Consider the following 26052-nt stretch of genomic DNA (forward strand, 5'->3'; position numbering starts at 1 on the left):
TGAGCTCCATGCGGTCTTCAGGAGCCTGGGAGACAAGGAAGGATACATCACTTCCTTTCCTTGTTGCTCCCCCACCACCCTCTTCCAGGCCAGCTCCTCCCAGGCCTGTGAGACTCCATCTGTAAGGACTACAGGCAGTGATGCAGCCAGGGGGCAAGGAGAGGGAGCAGCCTTCAGACGGGGACAAGGAGAACAGGGGGAGGAGAAGTGTGTGGTTTGTAGAAATAAAGGGCACTGACTTGAGTTTCAACAGGGCTTCAGAAAAAAGGAAATCGGAGTGTGAAGTTTTTGTAACTCTCTCTACAACCCTATCGTGATCGTCACCCTCCGCTGCCCTAAACCCTGCACTGGCTTCCCGTGTCACTCAGAGGAAAGCTAAATCCGGACGATTCCCATGAGGCCCTTCAAGATCTGGTTCATCCCTGCTCTGCTCCCACCCTATACTCCTGCCGTCTCATCTTCTCCAGCCATGCTGGTACCCTTGGGGTCCCTGGGACAGCTGGGCACACTCCTTGCCACAGGACCTCTGCACATGCTGTTGCTTCCTTCTGAACACTCTTTTCTCCAGATATCTTCTGGGCCAACCTCCTTGAATCCTTTAGCACTTTCCTCAAATGTCACCTTCTCAGGGAGGCCTACCCTGATCATCCTATTTAAATTTGCAACTCCCCCTCCACACTCTGAGTACCACTCCCCACACTGACATATTTACCTTTGATACACTTTACTTTTGTATTATGTTTGTTGCTGATTATTTATTTAGTCAAGCTGCACGGCTTGGGGGATTTTAGTTCTCCGAGCAGGGACTGAACCCGGGCCCTTGGCAATGTGAGCAGAGTCCTAACCATTGGACCCTCAGGGAGGTTCCTTTGTTTGCTGCCTATTGTCTGACTCTTTCACTGGAAAGTAAGCACCCTGTGGGGAGAGATCTATGCTTTTATCACAGATGTATCCCGAACACTTAATATAATGCCTGGAAAAGGATAGGTGTGCAATGTGTGTTTGTTGAATATTAGACTACTGGATGGTAGGTAGATGGATGGGTGGGTGGGTGGGTAGATGAATGGTTGATGGGTAGGTGCATAGGTGGATGGGTGCTGAGTGGTGGGTGGGTAGGTGGTTGGGTGATGGGTGGGTGGGGGTTGTGTGGGTAGGTGGGTGGGGGCACAGGTGAATGGTTGATAGGTAGGTAGATGGATGGGATAGATCATGGATGGGTGGGCGGGTAAGGAACTGGATAGGTGGATGGGTGATGGGAGGGTAGGTGGGTAGGTGGCTGGGTGATGAGTGGATGGGGGCTGTGCGTAGGTGGGTGGGGGCATAGGTGAATGGTTGATGGGTAGGTGGTTAGGTGGGTGGATGGATGGGTGGGTGGGTGGGCGGGCAGGTGGGAAGGATAGGTGAATGGTTGATGGGTAGGTGGTTAGGTGGGTGGATGGATGGGTGGGTGGGTGGGGGGGGAGGTGGGAAGGATAGGTGAATGGTTGATGGGTAGGTGGTTAGGTGGGTGGATGGATGGGTGGGTGGGTGGGTGGGGAGGTGGGAAGGATAGGTGAATGGTTGACGGGTAGGTGCATAGGTGGCTGGGTGACGGGTGACTGGGGAGATGGATGCGTGTGTGGATGGCTCCTGTTTACCATTACTCTCACTCTACAGATGAGTACTCTGAGGCACAGGGAGGTGAATGATTGCCTCGATCATGGCCTGGGGAGGGGTGGCTATTAGATCTCATGGGCCCAGATCACTCGTTTCTCTTTCTAGTTGGCTGCCTCTTTTGAATAACCCAAAGGGATACCGTAAGTCTACCCGAAGCAGGCTGACCATCTTCAAACTGAAACCAGCCTGATGATTCAGAAGTCACCTTTGGATATGATAATACTTCAGCTGCAATTGTGCAGGAAGTGCACTTCTTTGGGGTTGACTCTGCTGCACAGAAAAGCACATGTGCATCCAGCCCCCAGCAAGCCCGGTGGAGGCCCAAGAGTCGGGACAGAACTCAGCTACCTGACTGGGGACAGTGAGTGACAACCCCTGGAGGACAGTCAGAGGCCAGAGAAGAGAGACTTAGTGTGGCAGTATGGAGGGAGAACTAGGCTGGAAGCTGAACAGCTCTAGTCCTGCAGCCATGCCCTGCTGCTTACAAATTGTGTAACCTTGGCCACATGCCTGAACAAGTCTGACACTCAGTTTTTTCATCACTAAAATGGGAGTGATGATATAAACCTCCCAGGGTCATAGCAAGGGTTCAGTGAGATGGTGTCTGAGAAACTATCCTAGGAAGCGCTTGGCATTAGACAGATAACTCTAGGAATGTCAGACACATACATATTGTGCTGTGATCAATCACTTAGGCATGCATGCTTAGTTGCTTCAGTTGTGTCTGACTCTCTGTGATGTCATGAGAGTCATGACCACATGAGCCCACCAGGCTCCTCTATACTGGAAGAACTGTCCCAGGCAAGAATCCTGGAGTAGGTTGCCATTTCCTCCTGCAGGGGATCTTCCTGACCCAGGGATTGAACCTGCATCTCTTACATCTCTTGCATTGGACTGGGGGGAGGATAAACCAGGGAGTTGAGTCTGCAGTCTCTTTGAGGGCTCCACATCACATCTAGACACCTACTCCAGTGCTGAGTGTGAGGCCGCTATGTGCATCTGAGAGTTAATGTGACTCCAAGCTGGCACGTTGGTTAAGCACATATACTGTGGCCTCAGCCAGCCTCGGTGCCAGCTGTGACTCCCTGATTCCAAGGGCTAGGATGCCGATCCCTTCCTGGGATCCCTCGGTTTCCCCATCTGTAAAATGGAGGCGATACTAGCATCCAGAGTGGCTATTCCGAGAATTCAGTGACATCATCCAAAACACAGGCATTGCTGCCAGCATGAAAGCTCGTTCTGACTCATCAGCCTCCAGGGTGGCATTTGGGGCAACCGCAGACTCAAGGTGAATGGAAGGATGACCGGTGGCAAGGTCAGACCCAGCCGGCCTCAGGTTTGTGGACGGAGGCACAGCGGTGCTCTTGGGGCGAGCCTTCTCACAGGCTGTGGGACGCCCCTGCCGTGGCTTTACATCTTACTGTTGCCTTTGGCTTTCCTTCATTATTTTGTCTCTCTGTGTTTTCACAGTGTGGTAGTTTTACCCGTGAGAACTCTGTTCTAGGAAACACAGAACAAAGCCTCCTTCTAGGATGTTGCCTGATCTATTGGAAAGGGAGGGACATACCCCAGACTGTTAAGTTCTTCCTGTCACTTCCTTCCCCATTTGGTCCTTAGGATGAGACTCACCCGAGCCAAGATGCAGAGGGGAGGAAGGCTGCACCCTCCCTTCTTTCTACCCCTTTTTCCTCCCCAAACCCATTCCTGCTCTGATCCCTGGTAAGTGAGTCTCCGCTGGCTCCTGGAAGGAGATGTGTTGGCAAGGACCACTTGGTTTTCACCTTGAGTGGCTTCCCAGCCAGCCAGACTTCCTTCACCTTCACCCACATGAGCCGCAGAAGCAGAAACACCTGCAACCGGAAGTTGGCAAGTCCCCATGGGTTTTCCCGGGGTTGACCAGGGGCCTGTTCTATTCTCGGCTTGGCTCCCGGTCTGGCACCTGACTCAGCCAGGGACTGTTTCTGTTCTTTGTTGTTCCCTTGAGCATCTCACCTGTGTCCTTACTTACCATTATTGGTCTCTCCCGCTGCCTGCTCTCAAACTTACCTGGTCTACCCAACTGACTACTGTCAGTGCTCAGTCGCTTCAGTCTTGTCTGACTCTTTGCACCCCTCTGGACTGTAGCCCATCAGGCTCCTCTGTCCACTGGATTCTCTAGGCAAGAATACTAGAGTGGGTTGCCATGCCCTCCTCCCGGGAGTCTTTCTGACCCAGGGACCAAACCCTCATGTCCTATGTCTCCTGCATTGGCAAGTAGGTTCCTTACCACCAGCACTACCCAGGAAGCCCCAACTATACTAATATCTACTAACCAATTGATCAACTTACATCTACTATCTAATTCTATCAACTTATCAATATTTCATTTCTCTGACTGCCCAAATATTTATGTATCAGCTGATTCACCCACCTTCTTATCAACTAATCCACTTGTACATTTACCCACGAACAGGTCTATGTTCTCAGATACCTTCCGACCTGCCTAATTTGCCTTGATGTTATTCAGTCACTAAGTTGTGCCCAACTCTTTGTGGCCCGTGGACTGCAGCACGCCAGGCTTCTCCATGCTTCACTGCCTCCCTGAGTTTGCTCTAACTCATGTCCATCCAGTCGGTGACACCATCCTCTGTTGTCGCCTTCTCCTCCTGCCTTCAGTCCTTCCCAGCATCAGAGTCTTTTCTAATGAGTTGGTTCTTTGTATCAGGTGGCCAAAGGATTAGAGCTTCAGCTTCAATATCAGTCCTTCCAATGAATACTCAGAATCGATTTCCTTTAGGATTGACTGGTTTGATCTCCTAATTTGCCTACATATTAGGTTTTGTTCTCTCTACTCCCCCACCTCTTGTCTGATCTCTCTTCCTTGCTTTCTCACCTCCTTACTTCCCTCTCCCTTAAGCATTTATTTAGCATCTGCTAGAAATGAGGCAGGTCACCAAAAAGGGTAAGAAAAGATACTTACAACCTAGTACAGGAGGACTCTCCATCCATTTAGAGGTTGTCTGCCTTAATCAAATTTAAACGCCAACCATTCACTCAAACAATCTTGGCATCCTTTTCAAAAAGAAAGTCAAACATATTCAGTTCAGTTCAGTTCAGTCACTCAGTCGTGTCTGACTCTTTGCGACCCCATGAATTGCAGCACGCCAGGCCTCTCTGTCCATCACCAACTTCCGGAGTTCACTCAGACTTACGTCCATCGAGTCAGTGATGCCATCCAGCCATCTCATCCTCTGTCGTCCCCTTCTCCTCTTGCCCCCAATCCCTCCCAGCATCAGAGTCTTTTCCAATGAGTCAACTCTTCACACGAGGTGGCCAAAGTACTGGAGTTTCAGCTTCAGCATCATTCCCTCCAAAGAAATCCCAGGGCTGATCTCCTGCAGAATGGACTGGTTGGATCTCCTTGCAGTCCAAGGGACTCTCAAGAGTCTTCTCCAACACCACAGTTCAAAAGCATCAATTCTTCGGCACTCAGCTTTCTTCACAGTCCAACTCTCACATCCATACATGACCACTGGAAAAACCATAGCCTTGACTAGATGGACCTTTGTTGGCAAAGTAATTTATCTGCTTTTGAATGTGCTATCTAGGTTGGTCATAACTTTTCTTCCAAGGAGTAAGCGTCTTTTGATTTCATGGCTACAGTCACCATCTGCAGTGATTTTGGAGCCCAGAAAAATAAAGTCTGACACTGTTTCCACTGTTTCCCCATCTATTTCCCATGAAGTGATGGGACAAGATGCCATGATCTTCGTTTTCTGAATGTTGAGCTTTAAGCCAACTTTTTCACTCTCCTCTTTCACCTTCATCAATAGACTTTTTAGTTTCTCTTCACTTTCTGCCATAAGGATGGTGTCATCTGCATATCTGAGGTTATTGATATTTCTCTCGGCAATCTTGATTCCAGCTTGTGCTTCTTCCAGCCCAGCGTTTCTCATGATGTACTCTGCATAGAAGTTAAATAAGCAGGGTGACAATATATAGCCTTGACGTACTCCTTTTCCTATTTGGAACCAGTCTGTTGTTCCATGTCCAGTTCTAACTGTTGCTTCCTGAACTGCATATAGGTTTCTCAAGAGGCAGGTCAGGTGGTCTGGTATTCCCATCTCTTTCAGAATTTTCCACAGTTTATTGTGATCCACACAGTCAAAGGCTTTGGCATAGTCAATAAAGCAGAAATAGATGTTTTTCTGGAACTCTCTTGCTTTTTCGATGATCCAGCAGATGTTGGCAATTTGGTCTCTGGTTCCTCTGCCTTTTCTAAAACCAGCTTGAACATCTGGAAGTTCACGGTTCACGTATTGCTGAAGCCTGGCTTGGAGAATTTTGAGCATTACTTTACTAGCGTGTGAGATGAGTGCAATTGTGCGGTAGTTTGAGCAGTCTTTGGCATTGCCTTTCTTTGGGAAACACAGTAAGACAGACATTAAGGACTTTATGACTTCGTCAGAGGCAGCGGGGGCCATACTCAGGAAATAGGAAGTTCATGATGTATTGCCAAATCCATGGCTGCAAGTTTGTTAAAAAGAGGAAAGCAGAAGGTTATTGTTAGCTGGAAGGCTGACCACAGTGGGCCTCGAAGGATGACCAAAATGCAGTCTGACAGGAGGAGGCAGGAGGGTGGTCCTATGAGGGGTGGGATGGGGACCCTGCTTGAGCAGAGATAAGCTGAAACTCCAGTACTTTGGCCACCTCATGCGAAGAGTTGACTCATTGGAAAAGATTCTGATGCTGGGAGGGATTGGGGGCAGGAGGAGAAGGGGACGACAGAGGATGAGATGGCTGGATGGCATCACCAACTCGATGGACATGAGTTTGAGTGAACTCCGGGAGTTGATGATGGACAGGGAGGCCTGGCGTGCTGCGATTCATGGGGTCGCAAAGAGTCGGACACGACTGAGTGACTGAACTGAACTGAACTGAAGCAGGTAGGACTGAGCAAGATCTGTTTGGAGAGATTGCCGCAGGGGATGGCAAGCTCTCTGTGATGCTAATCCTACCTGCAAGATCAAGTCCCCTCATCTCCTCTCCTCTGTGCTTGGCTGGGGACCCCAGACTGGTACCTGGAACAGTGCTTCGGTCTATAGCTTTGTCATGCTGAATTCTGACTTGAGACAAAGAAATTCAGGTGCCTGGGGCAAGTTCTGAGAGGGCTCCCTAGTCTAGCGGGAATTGGTTTTATCCTGGGCTCAAGAGAATGAGTGGTCACCGCCTCTGGGGGAGTTTTGAAGAGGAGCTTCAGCAGGTATGCTAGAAGTTCTAATAGGGAGAGACCCTGTCGTTGGCTTAACCCTTCGGCCCCCTCCTAGGCCTGCCCACTCAGTCCTGGATGCTTGTCACTTCATCTCAGCGCACCATCTCCTCATCTCCACTGCCTCTGCTAGAATTTGGACCCCCCTCAGCACCTGGTGAGGTTCCACAGCGCTCCTCTCCTGACTCCGTACTCGAGGCCCTCCTGGTACCAATCGATGGCATCTGCCATCAGTCAAAACGCAGGCTGGCATGTGTCACCCTCCCGGCTCAGAAACCTGTGTGGACACAGGCGTGATCAGATTCGGGTCTTATAGAGCATGGGTCTGGGGTGGGGGCAGGTGAAGGAGGACACCGAGAGACCAGGTAGCAGGTAGTCCAGGTGAGAAATGACAGCATCCATACAGGTGCACCCCAGGTCCGGGGGACTCTCATTCCAAGCTTGGCCGGGCCACGAAGCTGGTTCAGAGCTGCCGTGGCCACAGCCGTCAGAGCCAGCTCCCTCTGAGGACAGAAGGTGTCCTCATGGAATGGCCTGGTGTGCCAGGTCACAGGAAATTGAGACTTCTTGGGATGTCTCATACTCATCGTGTCTGTTTTATTAGCCTAACAGAACAAGACTGTTTCACATTGACTCTCAGCAGTCTCATGTGTCTGCCCTACTTCCCCTCTCGAACTTCTGAAAGCAGAAACTGCCTCGAAAATAATCCCTATACAAATATAGGCATAATTGCCCTCGCTTCACACACGGAGAAACAGGCCCACACAACGGAAGTGAGGGGTCCGAGGTGACCCATCAGCTAGTAACCGTGGGGGCTGAACCACAGGGCTTCAAATTCCCAATTCAGTGTTCTTTCCATAAAAATGCTTGAGGCTCCAAAGTCATTGTTTCCGAAACGTCATTCATTTCGGTACCAACCTCATGATCGTTCTGTACCCTCTGCAATACTGTCGGCCTTCCCAGGTGGTGTGAGTGGTGAAGAACCCACCTGCCAATGCGCAGGAGACATAAGCAACGCAGGTTCCATCCTGGGGTCGGGAAGATCCCCTGGAGGAGGGCATGGCGACCCACTTCAGTCTTCTTGCCTGGAGAATCCCATGGACAGAGGAGCCTGGTGGGCTACAGTCCACGGGGTCGCACAGAGTCAGACATGACTGAAGCGACTTAGCACACACGCACACTACTATTAGCTTGACAGGTTAGGGTTTTTTGGTTGTTTTCAAACTACTCACATTTTTCTGCTGCTGCTGCTAAATCGCTCTAGTCATGTCCGACTCTGTGTGACCCCATAGACGGCAGCCCACCAGGCTCCCCCGTCCCTGGGATTCTCCAGGCAAGAACACTAGGGTGGGTTGCCATTTCCTTCTCCAATGCATGAAAGTGAAAAGTCAAAGTGAAGTCGCCCAGTCGTATCCGACTCTTTGCGACCCCATGGACTGCAGCCCACCAGGCTCCTCCGTCCATGGGCTTTTCCAGGCAAGAGTACTGGAGTGGGGTGCCATTGCCTTCTCCGTCACGTTTTTCATTCAATTTTATTTCCCAAGGAAAGTTTATGTCCAACATAAATGAAAAAGAATGCCACACGCAGAAGGTAACTATGAAACAGGAAGGCATTCTGGCCAGACACTGCTCTCTACTGATGGCTTGAAGCTGGGGGCTGCTCTCTGTGAGATGAGTTGATGATGCATTAGAAGAGGCGTTAAAAGTTCATAAGCCCCCAGACTGAGACTTTCTTCTGGAGGCTTCCAGAAGCCTGGGCAGAACCTTGAAAAGGCACTAACTTTCTCCTGTGACAGTCTCTCTGCTGCATTTATCTGGTACCCCAAACTATGTGTGTCTAAGTATATCATATTTGGGGTAACACTTTCTAATATGTAATTTATATTTTAATCCAATGTCTTGGAATAAGAATGATGAGTGGAGGACTCTTTCTCTGGGGAAACTCAGGGCAGTTTGTTGTGTAAGTGGGATGGGGGATGGCAATGGAATCCAGGGAGTCTGCAGAACTCAGCAGGGGCTTTCAGCTTATCTTGAGGCATCTGTGAGGCTCTGGCCCTAGCGCCACCCTACAGAAGATGGCATATATTGGCAACTGGCACCAGCGTGGTTCCACTGTGGTGAACACCGTTTTAGAATGACTGTGTTGAAGACACTCCAACAGTCAACTCACTATCTTTCCTGGTCATCAACCCATTTGGTACACAACAAGGAACCGAAATTAAACACAGGGAGTGTTTAAGGGAGCATGGGCAAATTAGAGCATGCCTAGTAAGAGAAATCTGGCAGCACTGATCACCTGGTAAGGGGAGAATTTTCCGCTGGTCCCTTACTTGCTTCTTTTGCATGTTTGCTATGTCTTGGCGGGCTCCTGACCAGGTGTAGGGAGACTGGCCAGAGATGAGGCTGCCTGCTCCTGAATTGGGCACCTGAAGACCTCACTGGGCAAGCTGAGGGCACCAGGAGGGGCTGCCAGAGTCTGGAAGTTGCTGCCTCCCTGTGTTTCCCACACCATGCGTTGCCTGGCTCCACGCCCTGCCGGGTCCTACCTGCCAGAGCCCCAAGGTAAAAAGGCGGGTGGGGGATGTTGGGACTGAAAATGCTTCTTAATTTAGGGTGACATCCCGCCATCCCCCAAAAAAGGAGACACTGCTCTGAACTAGGGGGGTGAGGATGGCAGGAAGGGGTCTTTGGCCTGCTGGGGCTTTTGGAAGAAGTGAGGTGGTTTGCCGTTTCCTTCCACTGAGGGACCTGCAGTTTCACTCAGGTGTCTGGAATGTAAGAGAACTTGATCAGCCTGAAGGGTACTAAAGGGATGACTTCCAGGGGGCGTGTCGTTAGCTCTCAGTGTTGATGGCCAGGCTCTGCCAACCGCAAGGTCCTCTCTCTGCCAGGTAAACACTGAGGGGTGCCCTTGAAGGGTGGAACCCCTGCCAGACCCACCCCATCCCCAGGAAGCAGGGACACCAAAGCCAGAGTCAGCCCATTTGTCTAGACATTGAGCCTGGTGGGGAGTAGCCAGGCACCTGGCCTGATGCTACCCTCTCCCCCATTTCCAACTGGCGCTTTGTGGAATAAGTGGGGGACAGGGGATAGACGGTGAGAGACAACAGTGTACAGACATCTGGTATCAGCTCTGAAAGCAGCACACAGGTTTGAATCCCAGCTGCGCTGCCTGCCTGGGTGTCAAGTGACATAGGGTCCCCAGCCTATACTGAGTCTGGGCTGTTAAATGGGATTGGGGGAAACTTTTATTCCAAGACCAAGGTGAGCAATCCAAGGTTCTAGCACAGCGCCCAGTTTATTTTAATATCTGAAGATCCACACAGGAACCCAGTATTATTGGTGTTGCCTTTGTTGTGTGGTTGAGAGTGTGAGAAGTCTTTGGTCAGATGCTGCTGAAATAAATGCTCGGCCTCCTCCGAACCTGCAGACTGATGACGTTTGCCGGCTCTGAGGGTAGCAGCGGGAGCTTGGGGCAGGGAGAATTTTCTAAGGAGAGAGAGAGGTCAGAAGTCACCTTGAAGGCTTCCCCCTCAATTCCAGATGAGGAAATCCAATCCTGGGAAGGGAAGTGACCTCTCCAAGGCCTCAGGGTGGATGGAGCAGGGGTGCAGGACCTGTGGAAGAAGGGAGGGAAGAAAGCTGTCAGGAGGTGTGTGGTGGTGGTGTTGGGGGCGGGGGGAATCAAGGTTGCCAGGGCTGAATTGACCTGAGTAATTTTCTGTGCCTTCCAGGGCAGCCGGCTGCTCTGGAGTGAGTGGCTGGGCTAGCAAGTCCCTGTGCCCTGCAGGAATGGCTTGTCAGTTTCAAGGTGGGGCTGAAGTGGAAAGAAAGGAAGGGCCAGCTTCCTCCTAATCAGGGCTTGTGTTTCAAATGCCTAAGGGCAGGCTACCTCCCGGCATGGGAGCACTGGCTATTTTTAGGGCCTGATTGGAGCTCTGGTGAGCGGCAGACTAGGTGCTTCTGAGAAAGCACGTGGTGGGTGCAGCCGGGGGCGGCTTGGGTGTCTGCTTACTCCCCAGCTTGGGTGGCTCAAGCCCTTTGCGGCAGAGAGAAAGTGAAAGAGAAAAAAGGCAGCCACAGGGGGGTCGGAGGCGGGGCGGGGGGGGGGGGGCCCGAAGGGGTGGAAGGGAGGTGGCCCGGCAACGGCCCATCCCTCCCTCGCCCTCCTTCAACCGCAGAGCTGGCAGGAGGGAGAAGCAGAAGGCAGCGTGCGCAGGAGTCGCGGGAAACAATGGCAGGTAACCCAAGGCCCCTCTGCGGCCCCCGAGGTGGGGCTAGGAATAGAGTTCAAAGACTGGTAGCTACTTGCCCGAGGTCACACAGCAAGGCTGGAAGCCGGGGACTGTAAACGTGCAGAGTGCACACCCAGAAAACCCCTCGTCTCCGGCATCCCTGGAAGGATTCCACACAGGAAATGGGAGTGGAGACCCCGGAGCTGGGTTGCTTTGGCCAGCTTACCGGGGCCCAGGAGCGGCGGCGGGGAGAGCGGGCGGGAAGGGCAGCGTCTGCAGAGACACGGGGACAGAGAAGAGGCGCGCAGAGCAGGCTAGCGGGGCGGCCAGACGCTGGGTAGCCACACTGGCTGAGCGTCCTGGAATCTGAAGATGCGCGCGGGAGCGCGAGGAGGGAATCACAGGCTTCCCTTCCACCCCGAGACCTAGGACCCGGGCTGCATTTGTCTGAGCCTCAGTTTCCCTCCTGAGTCACGTTCCCACTCTGACTCTGGAATCTGGGTACCCGGTCCTCTTAGTGGGGTCCCCAATGCTGGGGGGGGCGGGGGTCTATGAGGAGACCTTTAACCAGCGGATTGAAGGGATCCTCACTTCTCTTTTAGCATCTTTGGGGGCAGGGGCATTCCCGGACTGTGCTTGACCGTTGGCATCTCTATGGCAAGTTGGGGTCCTAAGCCACGTCCTCTAAGGCGAGAAACTAAGAGCACCCAAGAGAGGGATTGGGGTGGGGCTCCCACCACGCCTAGCTCTGTCTGGAACCCTTAATACCCGCGGTTTTCCCTTGAGTCCCGCAGCCTCTGTCTCCACCCTAGGTGACACATGGGAGGCGATTGAAGGGCCTACGTCCAGTTGCAGCCAGGTGTTCCTAAATTTCGCAAGAAGTCTTACAGGGATATGCCTCCCCGCTCTCCCCCTCCCCGCTCTCCTCCTCGCTCCTCCCAAAGAAATGCCATTCCCAGCCAGTCAGAAGGCTAAAGAAATTAGTGCTTCTTGCTTGAGGACCGGTGGAGATGAAGGAAGAGAAGATGAGACCCCAGAAAACCATTTTCTACCAGTCTGCCTTAGGCAAGGACCTGGTCTCCAAGGTCCCAAAATATGGAGGGAAGGGTCCTCAAAGACAACTGAGCCAGGGGCTCCGAGGCTTCCCATACGGGGCAATCACCCGCGGCAGGAGGGCGGAGAGGGTGGGGGAAGCTGTTTAGAAGTGGGTTCCCAGGCCACGCCCCCAGATCCCATTGGCTGGGTCTGCCCTGGGGCTCCCAATAGCAGCTTAGCCGTCTATGGGTGTGCGTGTGTGTGTTTCCTATCTTAGATGGCGGGGGGGGGGGGGGGGGGGGGGGAGGGGCGGGTATGTGTGTGTTTCCTATCTCAGAGGTCTAGAGGTCCTATGGTATGTGTGTATGTGTGTGTGTTTGTGTGTCTCCTATCTCAGGGGTCCAGAGATCATATGGGGTGTGTGTGTGTGTGTGTGTGTGTGTGTGTGTGTGTTTCCTATCTCAAGGGTCTAGAGGTCCTATGGTATGTGTATATGTGTGTGTGTGTGTCTCCTATCTCAGGGGTCCAGAGATCATATGGTGTGTGTGTGTGTGTGTCTCCTATCTCAGGGGTCCAGAGGTCATATGGTGTGTGTATGATGTGTGTGTGTGTGTATGTGTGTGTGTGGTGTGTATATGTGTGTGTGTCTCCTATCTCAGGGGTCCAGAGGTCATATGGTGTGTGTGTGGTGTGTGTATGTGTGTGTGTGTGTGTGTGTGGTGTGTGTGTGTGTCTCCTATCTCAGGGGTCCAGAGGTCTTATGGTGTGTGTGTGTGTGTGTGGTGTTTGTGTGTGTGTGGTGTTTGTGTGTGTGTGTCTCCTATCTCAGGGGTCCAGAGGTTATACGGTGTGTTTGTGTGTGTGTGTGTGTGTGTGTGTGTGTGTGTGGTGTGTGTGTGTGTGTCTCCTATCTCAGGGGTCCAGAGGTCATACGGTATGTGTGTGTGTGTGTGTGTGTGTCTCCTATCTCAGGGGGTCAGAGGTCTTACGGTGTGTGTGTGTGTGATGTGTGTGTGTGTGTCTCCTATCTTGGGGTCAGAGGTCATATGGGGTGTGTGTGTGTGTATCTCCTATCTCAGGGGTCCAGAGGTCTTATGGGGTGTGTGTGTGTGTGTGTGTGTGTGTGTGTGTGGTGTGTGTGTGTGTCTCCTATCTCAGGGGTCCAGAGGTCACACATTCGTTGAAAGGCACTAATGTGGTCCAACCGCTGTACCTTCTCCATGTTACAAACCTCTAGGGACTTCCCAAGGAGTTTTGTCAAAGACCCCATGGCCAAGTTGTTAACAGACTCAGAATCTGAATCCAGGTCCCCTGAGAGCACATCCAGTACCTGGGCAAAGGCGTGAGCCTCCACAAATGCAGGGCGGGGCCTGGAAAGTCAGAGGGAGGCTTGTTGATACAGCAAAGTCTGATGGCAGGGACCTGGCATCTAGTACCTTGTGAAGAGTAGAATCAGAAAGTTAGCACAGGGGCCCTGCTCCAAGGCCAGCGGTCAGTCTTGGGTGATCGGGTGGCCTGAGGAAGAGGGTGAAGCTCACAAACTTGGGTCTCAGACTTGGCATCAGTCCCCCTGGGTAAGTGACTTCCCCTTCCAAGAAGTATCTACAAGATGGATATAAGATGTGAGTGCTTTCCTCATGATTTCCTGCCTTGCACAAGAGCACTTTGAATACACACATGCTCGGTGTAACCCTCACAGATTCTAGCAGGATTGAATAGAGAGATCTGAGCGGTCATTATGGGCTCACGCCCCCTGTGTCTCCACAGGCTTTGACACACATGTGATCCATTGTTGTTTAGTCACTAAGTTGTGTCCGACTCTTTTGCGACCCCATGGACTGTAGCCCACCAGGCTCCTCTGTCCATGGGATTTCCCAGTCAAGAATACTGGAGTGGGTTGTCATTTCCTTCTCCAGGGGATCTTCCCAGCTTAGGGATCAAACCTACGTCTACTGCTTTGGCAGGCAGATTCTTTACCGCTGAACCACCAGGGAATCCGCAGGTGATCCGTGGTCCAAAGGCAGTTCTCAAGAGAGGTCTTGATTGACACTGGTTCTCAAAGGAAAGACATCGGAGCTTTTCTGTTCCTCTTTTAATCCTCCTTTTCTGTGGGTAGGCACGTTGCTGTGCTGTGCTTAGTTGTTCAGTCGTGTCCGACTCTTTGCGACCCCATGGACTGTAGCCCGCCAGGCTCCTTTGTCCATGGGGATTCTCCAGGCAAGAACACTCGAGTGGGTTGCCATGCCTTCCTCCAGGGGATCTTCCCAACCCAGGGATCGAACCCAGGTCTCCCGCATTGCAAGTGGATTCTTTACCATCTGAGCCACCACGGAAGCCTGAGTAGGCATGTTAGCAGCAGTCTAATACTAATGTTTCTTTTTAACAAAGTGGAAGGGCAGCTGACATTAATTTGATAATTTTTGTTTTCAATGGCAAGTGAGATAGTGGTTTTGCTTTTTGTTTTTGTTTTTCATGCAAGATAGCGATAGAAAGTTTTCTTCTTTTTTAAACATAAAATTTACCAAGAAAATCATTTTGAAGTGTACAATTCATTGGCATAAAGCACATTCATAATGTTGTGCCGCCATCACCACCATCCATCTCCCAAGCTTTTTCGTGGTCCAAACTGAAACTCTGTCCCCATTAAGCACTAACTCCCTATTCTCCCCTTGCCCCCAGCCCCTGGTAACCCTTCTATGTTTTTTTAAAAAAATATTTGTCTGTGTCGAGTCTTAGTCGTGGCGTACAGGCTCCAAAGCACTCGAACTCCATAGTTGATGCCCACGGGCTTAGTCAGATCTTAGTTCCTGATCCAGGGATTGAACCTGAACCCCTGCCTTGCAAGGTGGATTCTTAACCACTGGACTGCTAGGCAAGTCCCCACCATTCTACTTTTTGTTTCTATGAATTCGACTACTCCAGTGCCTCATATAAGTGGAATTATATTAATACAATATTTGTTTTATGTCTGGCTTTTTTCCCTTAGCATAACATCTTCAAGTTTCAGCCCTTTTGTAGCATGTGTCAGAACTTCATTCCTTGTTCTGGCTGCATACTATTCCAGTGTGTGGCCATTTTCCTTATCCATTCACTGTCAATGGACACTTGAGTTGTTTCCATCTTTTGTCTTTTGTGAATAGTGTTGCTGCAAACTTTTGCATGCACCTATCCATTTCATTGCTACTTTCAATTCCAGAAAATTTTCTTTTCAAATAAATGTTTGGGATTTTTTTATGTTGATTTAAGGAAAATGCTTAGGTAAATTATACAACAGGTGGTATGCAGATATGACCCAAAAAGTGTAAAGGAGGCAGGTGAATGCTTGAAGTTTGGGAGGCTTTGGGTTAGTAGAAAGACCTAGTAACTTGTAACAATCTAGGCTGGGAGTGGGTGGGGTACTAGGTCAAGGGGCTGTGCTGAGGGAATTTGGAAGGAAATATGTAGGAATTGGGGACCAATCTGATTCCAGGGTTTCCAGCTGGAAAGAAGTGGAAAGGTTATAGATATGCAGAGTCTGGAAGTTCCCCATGGAGGAAGGAAAACCCATCAGTTCAGTTCAGTCGCTCAGTCGTATCCAACTCTGCAACCCCATGAATCGCAGCACGCCAGGCCTCCCTGTCCATTTCCAGCTCCCGGAGTTCACTCAGACTCACGTCCATTGAGTCAGTGATGCCATCCAGCCGTCTCATCCTCTGTTGTCCCCTTCTCCTCCTGCCCCCAATCCCTCCCAGCATCAGAGTCTTTTCCAATGAGTCAACTCTTCACACGAGGTGGCCAAAGTACTGGAGTTTCAGCTTTAGCATCATTCCTTCCAAAGAAATCCCAGGGCTGATCTCCTTCAGAATAAACTAGTTGGATCTCCTTGCAGTCCAAGGGACTCTCAAGAGTCTTCTCCAACACCACAGTTCAAAAGCATCAATTCTTCGGCACTCAGCTTTCTTCACAGCCATGCAAACTGAAAGGCAAGTGTAAACTTGGCCAGTGTAAACTTCTCAGCAAGTGTAAACTCAGGCTGCCTTGGAAATAAGGCCTTAGTTTTCAGTCACTGCAAGGCAAGGGTGTGTGTCTTGGGGGAAGGGGTGCCCAAGGGTGGCACTCTTTAAAATTATAGATTTCCGGACCCCACCCCAGATTCCGTGGATGAGATATGAGCTGTTGTGTGTTTAGCACCTGCTTCAGGCAATTTTGATTCACAGCCCAGTTTGCTAGCTGTCGTCAGAGACTGGCAGCCAGGGTTGGTGAGTAATGTGTTTCTCTTGGAGTCTCCAACACCCAGCAAAGCGTCTGCTGCTGCTTAGGTGCCGTGCTGGGTTTCCCAGGTGGCACTAGAGGTAAAGAACCCACCTGCCAATGCAGGAGATGTAAGAGGCTCGGGTTTGATCTCTGGGTCAGGAAGATTCCCTGGAGGAGGGCATAGCAACCCACTCCAGTATTCTGGCCTGGAGAATCCCATGGACAGAGGAGACTGGTGGGGCTACAGTCCACAGGGTCTCAAAGAGTCGGACACGACTTAAGCGACTTAGCACATGTAGGTCAAGTTGGGGGTTAGGACTGGAGTTGGGAGCCTGGCGTTGCTCACTGCAGCCATGGGGCTATTCATTCCCCTCCCCACCCCAGCACCCGGCTCAGATTTTCTTCCAGGAACAGCTTGTTGGACTCCTTTTTGGGTCACTGACTGTAGCTGGGAAGGTTGGGGCATGCAGAGGAAAGGCCACGCGGAGGTGGGGGAGGCTGGTGTTCTGGACAAGCATGGAGTCCCCCTCCTCCCCTGGCTGTAGCTCTCAAGCTTTCTCCTCCTTCCCCCTTTGCCTCCCCCTGCCCTGGGCCTCTCGACCCCAATAACTGTGCCATTTACAGTCGCACACATCAGCGGGGCTTGTCTTGTTCGAGTTCCAAGATTTTCCAAGTTGTGATGAAGTGGGTGTCCTCCAGGGTGTCCAGAAAAGATAGGTGGCTTGCTCAAGGGTTCAGAGGTAGTCTCTGTGGAGTCTTCTGGGGGATTTCCAAGCCCTACGTGGGGAAAAGCAGAGCCAAGTTGTCTCAGGGGGGTGAGACAGGAGTTCGATCCCTGGGTGGAGAAGATTCCCTGGAGGAGGGCAGGGCAACCTACTCTAGCATTCTTGCCTGGAGAATCCCATGGACAGAGGAGCCTGGCAGGCTACAGTCCATGGAGTCACAAAGAGTCGGACACGACCAAAGCGACTGAGCATGCACGGACGTTCTAGCGCGATGTTCTTATTTAATAGACAGGCAGCTGGGGACCAGAGAGGGAAAGGGGCTTGCCTAGGGTCACAGAGTCCGTCAGATGCAGAGCAGGACAGTGATCTCAGTCATGACTCCCTGTGGGGATGCTGTCTGTCTAGGCTGTCTCCATGGCTGCACCAGCTCACTTCCTCTGTGCTCCCTCCAACTGCTGAGGAGCGCTGTGGCCAGGAGCAGAGCCAATCTTGCTTCCACTTCCAGCATTCCTGCTCCGAGACCCTGTATCCTGGCACAGGCTGGTCTCTGCAAAGAGAGGCTGGGGTGGGGGGTGGGGCCTCAGCCTCTGGAGCCACCAAGATCCTTGAGGAGGGTGAAGTGACCCTCCAGTGAAGTGAGTCCAGTGGAGAATAGCTCTTGGTGCCCTGTGTCCTCCAGACAGCTTATTTCCTAATCCTTTTTCAGCTGGAGCTGGCACCAGAGGTGAGGGAATACCCCCAGCACCCAGACACTACAACCCCCAGGCTTCCTGCTCCTTCCTTTATGGAACTGGCCAGTTTGGGCACTCAGGGCCAGTCCCCTCCAAGCCTTTCTGTTGGAAGACACCGTCCTGTGCATCCTGCCCCTATGGGGCAGGATAGAATCCAGTCCTGCCTCTCCCAGTCACCCATCCATCTCAAGCCATCATCTTTCCAGCAGATCAGAGAGAGAAGAGACCTTAGGAGGCCTCCAGGCCAACTCAAATGCCTGAGGGGTCATCACTGTGCCAAACAGGACCCAGCAGAATGCAATGGAAAGTGATGGGGACTTTGGCAACAGTTAATTGTGTGCTCTCTATGGAGACTTTGCGATGGTGATTAAGACACACATATACATCCACACGTCCCTGGTGGCTTAGTGGTAAAGAATATGCCTGTCAAGCAGGAGACACGGGTTCCACCCCTGATCTGGAAAGATCCCTGGAGCAAGAAATGGCTACCTACTCCAGTATTCTTGCCTGGAGAATCCCATGGACAGAGGTGCTTGGTGGGTTACAGTCTATGGGGTCACAAAGAGTTGGACACAACTTAGTGACTGAACAATAACAGCAACAATACACATACACACACAAATTGTCTCAGGAAACAAAACACCTAGGTCTATAGGCCTAATTCACCCTTCATTTAAAAAAGAAAAATTGTTTATTTATTTGGCTGCTCCGGGTCTTGGTTACAGCATGCAGGCTCTTTCAGATGCAGCTTGCAGGATCCAGTTCCCTGACCAGGGATCGAATCCAGGCCCCCTGCATTGGCAGCATGGAGTCTCAGCCACTGGACCACCAGGAAAATCCCTCACCCTTCATTTTGAATCCATACTGCAAGCCAAGCGCCCTTTGGCACAGAGAAGCCTGCAGTTTCAGTCAGGCACAAAAGCCAACCGATTACAGTATTTCCAGACCTCTCCTTGTCTGGCCTGTTGGCTGCTATGACATGCTCACACAATGTGCGTGCATGCACGCACGCGCACACACACACGCACCTTCCAGTCTCCCTGCCTGGAGGAGAAGTGACAAGAAGCCTCAGCTGCCTTCCAGCCCCATTGTTCCTCATCACTGCCACGCACCTTCGTTTCTGCTCTGTCTCTTGTGACCCCGTCAAGCCCCTCCGGGAAGTGAAAGTCTTGACACCAGCAGTTTCTGGAAGTCCTCTCTGTCTCATTTCGGGGGCCAGAGGGCTGTGGCTTCCTCCTCTACTGATGGTGCCCACTTTTCCCTGTTCATCTCCAAGTCCTTCACTTTCTCATCTCCTCTCCCAGGACTGGGGGCTCCTGGGCCCCCATCCACCCATCCCTGGCAGTCTACAGGGTGGCAAGAGTGCAGTTTTCTTCCTTTATTTGAACATGTACGGGTGTCAGGCCCTGTTTGGTAGCCACAGACATACCCCACACCAAGTAGCTTCCGTCATCTTTGGTTTTGTTTTGTGTCTCTTACACTTCAGGAGCCTTTTCCAATCTTGAGTTAACTGCACATCTCACTTTGCAGTACAGTCTGGTCTTTGCTCCACACGAGGCATCTCTCTTATTTAAATTCCCTTTTCCCCATTACTCTTTCCTCTTTCTGGGAACCCACTCTAATGCACTCGAGGAGTATCCTTTCGTTGGCATGTGCTTTAAAATACGTGTTGCTTTTTCTTTTTTCTGCACCTGTATGTTACTGTACATCTAGAACAGGGTCATCAGAGCTACTCTGCTTTGTACGTTTCCATTCTGTGCTGTGTTATTAAGATCCGCCTCCGTGTGCATTTGGACTATGGCTTCTAATCACAGCATCATCCCCTGCAGATTGCAGCAGCTACTTGGTACCATCCTTCCCCTAGCAACGGACACCCAGGTGGCCTCCAACTCCTGGTCACTGCAAACAGTACCGGCAGTGGGCAACTTCTGATGGGTGTCCTCATGGAGTTGTGCGGGCATTTCTTTGGTGTATATCCAAGAACTGAATCGCTGAACTGTAGGATCTCTGCACCCATAGGTATTCTAAGGGGTGCCAGGATGTTCTGCAGGTGGCTCCACAAACATCCACTCCCACCAACCCCTTGGCATTGTTCAGTTTTCTAGTTTTGTCACTTGTATGGTGGCAAGTGACACCTTGCTGCTTCCACGTTGGAGCTTACATCTTAGTAATACTTCTTGAATATGTCACTTTAGGCAAGTCGTAGCAGCCTAATAAGGGCTTCCCCGGTGGGTCATCGGTAAAGAATCTTCCTGCAATGCAGGAGCCGCAGGAGATGTGGGTTCAGTCCCTGGGTCGGGAAGATCCCGTGGAGGAGGGCATGGCAACCCACTCCAGTATTCTTGCCTGGAGACTCCCATGGACAGAGGAGCCTGGCGGGGCTACATCCACAGGGTTGCAGAGTCAGACACAACTGAACAACAGTGTACACACACACGCACGCATAGCAGTCTAATGAGGTCGACACCGTGCGACCTAAGAGCAATAGATTCCACAACTCAGAGAGGCTGAGTAACTTACCTGAGGCCACCCAGTTAGCGTGGAACTAGAGTTTGAACCCAGAGCTTGCACCCTTAACCACTGTACCATCATCCTCACATTTCGTCTCTTTTCTAAAATACCATCCAGGCCTGTACTGCAAGCTTCTTGGCAGGGGTTGTGTTTTAAACCTCTCTAAGGCCCTCAGAGAACTGAGCCCAGTGACTTTCTTGTAGGAGATGCTCAGTAAATTATTGATTTGGAGAGGAAAAAAGTGCAAGGTGTCTTGTCGAATTTATCTGGGGGCCTGCAGGGTGCAAGAGGAAAAGAGGAACGTGTTTGATCCACTAAGATGCTGACTGGGTGTTGCTTGTGGTAGATAAGGAACCCTGGGCTCCTGGCTTCCCGCCACAAAGTGGCATCCGGAAGAAACTTATCATGAAGTTGGGGGGCAGAGTGGTGTTAGGGGGGTTTGGGGGAAAGTCAGGGAGGAAAGCTGATAAGCAATGAGGGATCTAGAGCCCCTAAATGCCTCGTCTGAGTGGGCTTCCACACCCAGCTGGCGAAACTAAGGTTCAGATGGGTAGAGAAAGGAATTCAAGATCAAAGGCAGAACTGGAACTCAAACCTGTGTCTCTGGACACACAGTTCAGAGATTTTCCACTTCTTCCTTGGGAGGAGCTCACAGTCAACAAGTAGGGAAGTATTTCTTCTCATGCTCTTTCATCATAGTGCAGAGCAGTGCTGAAAACTTTGGAGTACCAAAGAAGTCCCCTCCTGACTCTCAGTGTCTCCTCAGATCCTCAAGGATATACCCCCTTCTCTGGGAAGAAAGCAATTGATAACTGAGCCTAACCTCATTGTCACCATCTGTATGATGGGTACAATAACACCAATCTCCCAGAGCTGGTGTGACACTTGATACAAGATAATAAACAGAGCACATCTAGCACCACCCTGAGACAAAAAAGGACTCTCCCCAGCCAAGACAGAGCACAGAACTGTAAAAACTGATTATCAACATCTGAGCTAGAACATTTGGTAATGCTTGATTTCCCTCCGGGGGAGAGGGAAATGAAGCTTTATTTCAAAAACCATTTATGTGTGTACGTTCTTTCAAAATCTGTGGTGTCATGTGAAGTGGAGATGGAAACAAACCCCCAAAGGGACTTTTGGTGGCAAAAGGATTAGGAACTTTTTCTCAAATTGGATGTAGATGGTGGTGGCCCAAGGGGAAGGGCAGGTCCAAAGAGGACCTTCTAAAAATACTGCCCTTTTACCAAAAAGGCACAGCTCACTCCTCAGCTGCGCCCCCAACAGCTTCTCAAAAGGAGAAATCGTCTTGCCACCCACGCTTCAGTGCACCACCAGGCTAAGGCACCTCCCCAGTGTGGCCAGGGGTGGGTTTTGCCAAGAGCCTGGAAGAAGCTGAGACTTGGAGCCAGGCAGCTGCTTCAGGTCCCAGTTCATTGGTCTTCTCTTTGATCCTGTTTCTTCATCTGAGAAATGGGAAGACATATGACTACTGTGTGAGTTCAGCTAAACAGGATAATACCTATAAACATGTCATTCAATGCCCGGCACTCAGAGGCACCAATGAATTCTAGCTGTGTGCCATCTTTCCTTTGATGGAGAGGGGTTGCCGTGTGTTGGAGCGTGGGGGATAGGTGAGCTAGATGGAAGGTTCCTGCACTCACAGGCTCCCTCGCCTGGAGGTTTGGCCTGTGCTGGGCATCTGTAGGCGACTCTCTCCCTTGCAGTGGGCTGGTCAGGGCCCTCTGCCTCCAGGCCCCTCTGGAATTGCACAGGGAGGAAAGAACCCAGTTAGGAGCCTCTGAAGTGCTTCCTAAGCATATAGAGACACAGGAAACATGGTTGTGGGAACACCAGCAGGTCCCAGGCCAAGTCGATTTCGGCATGAATGGGAGGCAGTATGGCACTGTGGGGAGCTCTAAAGTGAAAGCCTGGAGTCTCAGGCTCCCAGTAGATTGGGCTTCCTTTTACCGTGGCCTTTGGTGTGCCTGGTGTACCACACAGAGCCCTTCCTGGCCTTTTGATGGTCCCACAAAATAAGTATGATTTTCCCAGTCTAGTGTGGGAAAGCTGATACTCAGGTTAAGTCACTTTCCTAAGGTCTCCCAGCCAGGATTCAAAGTCAAGTTCTCCAACCAGATGACCTTAGGCCATTTCAACGAGGATCCTCCTTGGTCAAATGGGCATAATACTCTAGCTGCCTCCTCCCTAGGGCTCTTGGTGAATTCAGATTGGGGGCAGACGTCTGTGGCGAGCTGCAAATCCTTGTCTATTCAAGAGGAAGTGTGTACAGTGTGGGCTTTGTCTCGGAGATGCAGGGAGGTGATGACATGTATGTTCGGGATGTCTGAGAGCAGATATCCCAGGTGGCACTGCTGATTCTAGGGCTTACTTGCTCCTGTGGAGGCTGTGGGATCCCCTTATGCAAAAGAGCAGGAATCTTGGCTTCACAATGTCGTAAGGTAGGAATGGAAGAGAAAGGATCTCCTTATAAATCTTGCAGAGGTTCAGTTCAGTTCAGTTGCTCAGTTGTGCCTGACTCTTTGTAACCCCATGGACTGCAGCACGCCAGGCCTCCCTGTCCATCACCAACTCCCAGAGTTTACTCAAACTCGTGTCCATTGAGTTGGTGATGCCATCCAACCATCTCATCCTCTGTCATCCCCTTCTCCTCCCACCTTCAATCTTTCCCAGGATCAGGGTCTTTTCTAAGGAGTCTGTTCTTTGCATCAGGTGGCCAAAGGATTGGAGCTTCAGCTTCAGCATCTGTCCTTCCAATGAATATTCAAGACTGATTTCCTTTAGGATGGACTGGTTGGATCTCCTTGCAGTCCAAGGGACTCTCAAGAGTCTTCTCCAACACCACAGTTCTAAAGCATCAATTCTTCAGTGCTCAACTTTCTTTGTAGTCCAACTCTCACATCCATACATAACTAGTGGAAAAACCATAGCTTTGACTAGACGGACCTTTGTTGGAAAAGTAATGTCTCTGCTTTTTAATATGCTGTCTAGGTTGGTCATAACTTTTCTTCCAAGGAGCAAGCATCTTTTAATTTCATGGCTGTAGTTACCATCTGCAGTGATTCTTGCAGAGGTAAGAGGTGAATTAACAATAATCATAGCCCTCTCCCATATTGTGCTCTCTGTGTGTGGCTATGCTTTCATTCCTTAAGCACTTACTAAGTGACAATCACCTTCCTAAGGGCTCTACATGAATTAATGCACCTAATCCCTATCAGATCAGATCAGATCAGATTGCTCAGTCGTGTCCGACTCTTGGCGACCCCATGAATCTCAGCACGCCAGGCCTCCCTGTCCATCACCAACTCCTGGAGTTTACCCAAACTCATGTCCATCGAGTCGGTGATGCCATCCAGCCATCTCATCCTCTGTCGTCCCCTTCTCCTCCTTCCCCCAATCCCTCCCAGCATCAGAGTCTTTTCCAACGAGTCAACTCTTCACATGAGGTAGCCAAAGTACTGGAGTTTCAGCTTTAGCATCATTCCTTCCAAGGAAATCCCAGGGCTGATCTCCTTCAGAATGGACTGGTTGGATCTCCTTGCAGTCCAAGGGACTCTCAAGAGTCTTCTCCAACACCACAGTTCAAAAGCATCAATTCTTTGGCACTCAGCCTTCTTCACAGTCCTACTCTCACATCCATACATGACCACTGGAAAAACCATAGCCTTGACTAGACGGACCTTTGTTGGCAAAGTAATGTCTCTGCTTTTGAATATGCTATCTAGGTTGGTCATAACTTTCCTTCCAAGGAGTAAGCGTCTTTTAATTTCATGGCTGCAGTCACCATCTTCAGTGATTTTGGAGCCCAGAAAAATAAAGTCTGACACCGTTTCCACTGTTTCCCCATCTATTTCCCATGAAGTGATGGGGCCAGATGCCATGATCTTCATTTTCTGAATGTTGAGCTTTAAGCCAACTTTTTCACTCTCCTCTTTCACTTTCATCAAGAGGCTTTTGAGTTCCTCTTAACTTTCTGCCATAAGGGTGGTGTCATCTGCATATCTGAGGTTATTGATATTTCTCTCGGCAATCTTGATTCCAGCTTGTGCTTCTTCCAGTCTAGCATTTCTCATAATGTACTCTGCATATAAGTTAAATAAACAGGGTGACAATATACAGCCTTGATGTACTCCTTTTCTTATTTGGAACCAGTCTGTTGTTCCATGTCCAGTTCTAACTGTTGCTTCCTGACCTGCATACAAATTTCTCAAGAGGCAGATTAGGTGGTCTGGTATTCCCATCTCTTTCAGAATTTTCCACAGTTTATTGTGATCCACACAGTCAAAGGCTTTGGCATAGTCAATAAAGCAGAAATAGATGTTTTTCTGGAACTCTCTTGCTTTTTCCATGATCCAGCGGATGTTGGCAATTTGATCTCTGGTTCCTCTGCCTTTTCTAAAACCAGCTTGAACATCAGAAGTTCAAGGTTCATGTATTGCTGAAGCATGGCTTGGAGAATTTTGAGCATTACTTTACTAGCGTGTGAGATGAGTGCAATTATGTGGTAGTCTGAGCATTCTTTGGCATTGCCTTTCTTTGGGATTGGAATGAAAACGGACCTCTTCCAGTCCTGTGGTCATGGACTACCACTTTACAGACAAGGAAACTGAGGGAATTCCTTGGTGGTCCAATGGTTAGGACTCCATGCTCCCACTGCAGGGGGCCTGGATCTTTTCCCTGGTCAGGGAACTAAGGGGCTTCCACATGGCTCAGTGGTAAAGAATACCCCTGCCAATGCAGGAGATTCTAGTTCAATCCCTGGGTCAGGAACATCCCCTGGAGGAGAAAATGGCACCCCACTCCAGTGTTCTTGCCTGAAAAAGCCCATGGAAAGAGGAGCTTGTTGGGCTACAATCCATGGATCGCAGAGTTGGACACAACTGAGTGACTGAGCATGCACACGCAGGAAACTAAGATACCGCAAGCTGCGAACGTGGCCTAAAAATAAAAATGAGGAAACTAAGGCTCCAAGAGATCTAAAAAATGAACTTTCCAGGTTATGGTGAGTTGGTAGGTAAGAATGATTTGAGAATCGGGCAGTTTGATTCCAAAGCTCAAAGGATTTGCCTTCTTTCTCTGCTGTCAGTGTCTTTCCCTGGTATTGGACCACATTTGGTGTCCAGTGTTTGCAGCTGAGCCTGTCAATAAGCTGGGCTTCTTTAGGCTCCTCCCCTCTGCATTTCCCTCCTTTGCCCATCTGTAATAGGACGTGGTCCCTATTCCTGAGCCTAGACAGATGGGGGTGCTTAGTTGACCAGATACATTTTGATTGGCAGGGAAGAGTGTGGACTGGGAGTCTTACTCTAGGTGTGGGCCCCCCACCACCAGCAGACTCTAGGGCCTTGTGCAAGGCACAGCCCGTCTCAGGGTTTCATCTTCTCCTCTGTAGGATGAAGGAGATTGAGCCTGAAGGTCCCTGGCAGTCCTTGTGGGAGAACTCAGAATACGAGTGACTTGACTAAAGTCACACATTTTATTCATGGAATTGCTGGGGTTAGTCTGGATCTGTTGTTACCAGATCCCACTGTCTGGAGAAAGAGGCAGATGGCTAGCTATAATGTAGGCTGTTCTGCAGACTGAAAATTGGAGCAGGGCAGCAGGCAAGATTTGGGGCAGAGAGCTCTTCTCTCACCATCCTGGAGAGCACAGTAGATTGC

The 26052-nt window shown here is 50.5% G+C and overlaps 1 protein-coding gene across 5 annotated transcripts in view; it reads left to right on the forward strand.

The window, feature by feature from the left end:
- CIITA (class II major histocompatibility complex transactivator) overlaps window positions 1-26052 on the forward strand; it is a 59165-nt gene that overhangs the window by 3194 nt on the left and 29919 nt on the right. The window contains exon 1 of one of the 5 annotated variants that reach the window (XM_010819257.4): window positions 9211-9466. The exons of 3 other annotated variants lie outside the window; for them this stretch is intronic. In XM_010819257.4, coding sequence (XP_010817559.1) covers window positions 9415-9466 — 52 coding nt within the window. In that variant the 5' untranslated portion in view covers window positions 9211-9414. Of the gene's footprint in view, window positions 1-9210; window positions 9467-11077; window positions 11146-26052 lie in introns of those variants that run through there. One more of the 5 variants, XM_010819258.4, reaches the window with a different exon arrangement.

The sequence above is a fragment of the Bos taurus genome, chromosome 25 (assembly GCF_002263795.3).
Source record: "Bos taurus isolate L1 Dominette 01449 registration number 42190680 breed Hereford chromosome 25, ARS-UCD2.0, whole genome shotgun sequence".
In the NCBI taxonomy this organism is placed as follows: domain Eukaryota; kingdom Metazoa; phylum Chordata; class Mammalia; order Artiodactyla; family Bovidae; genus Bos; species Bos taurus.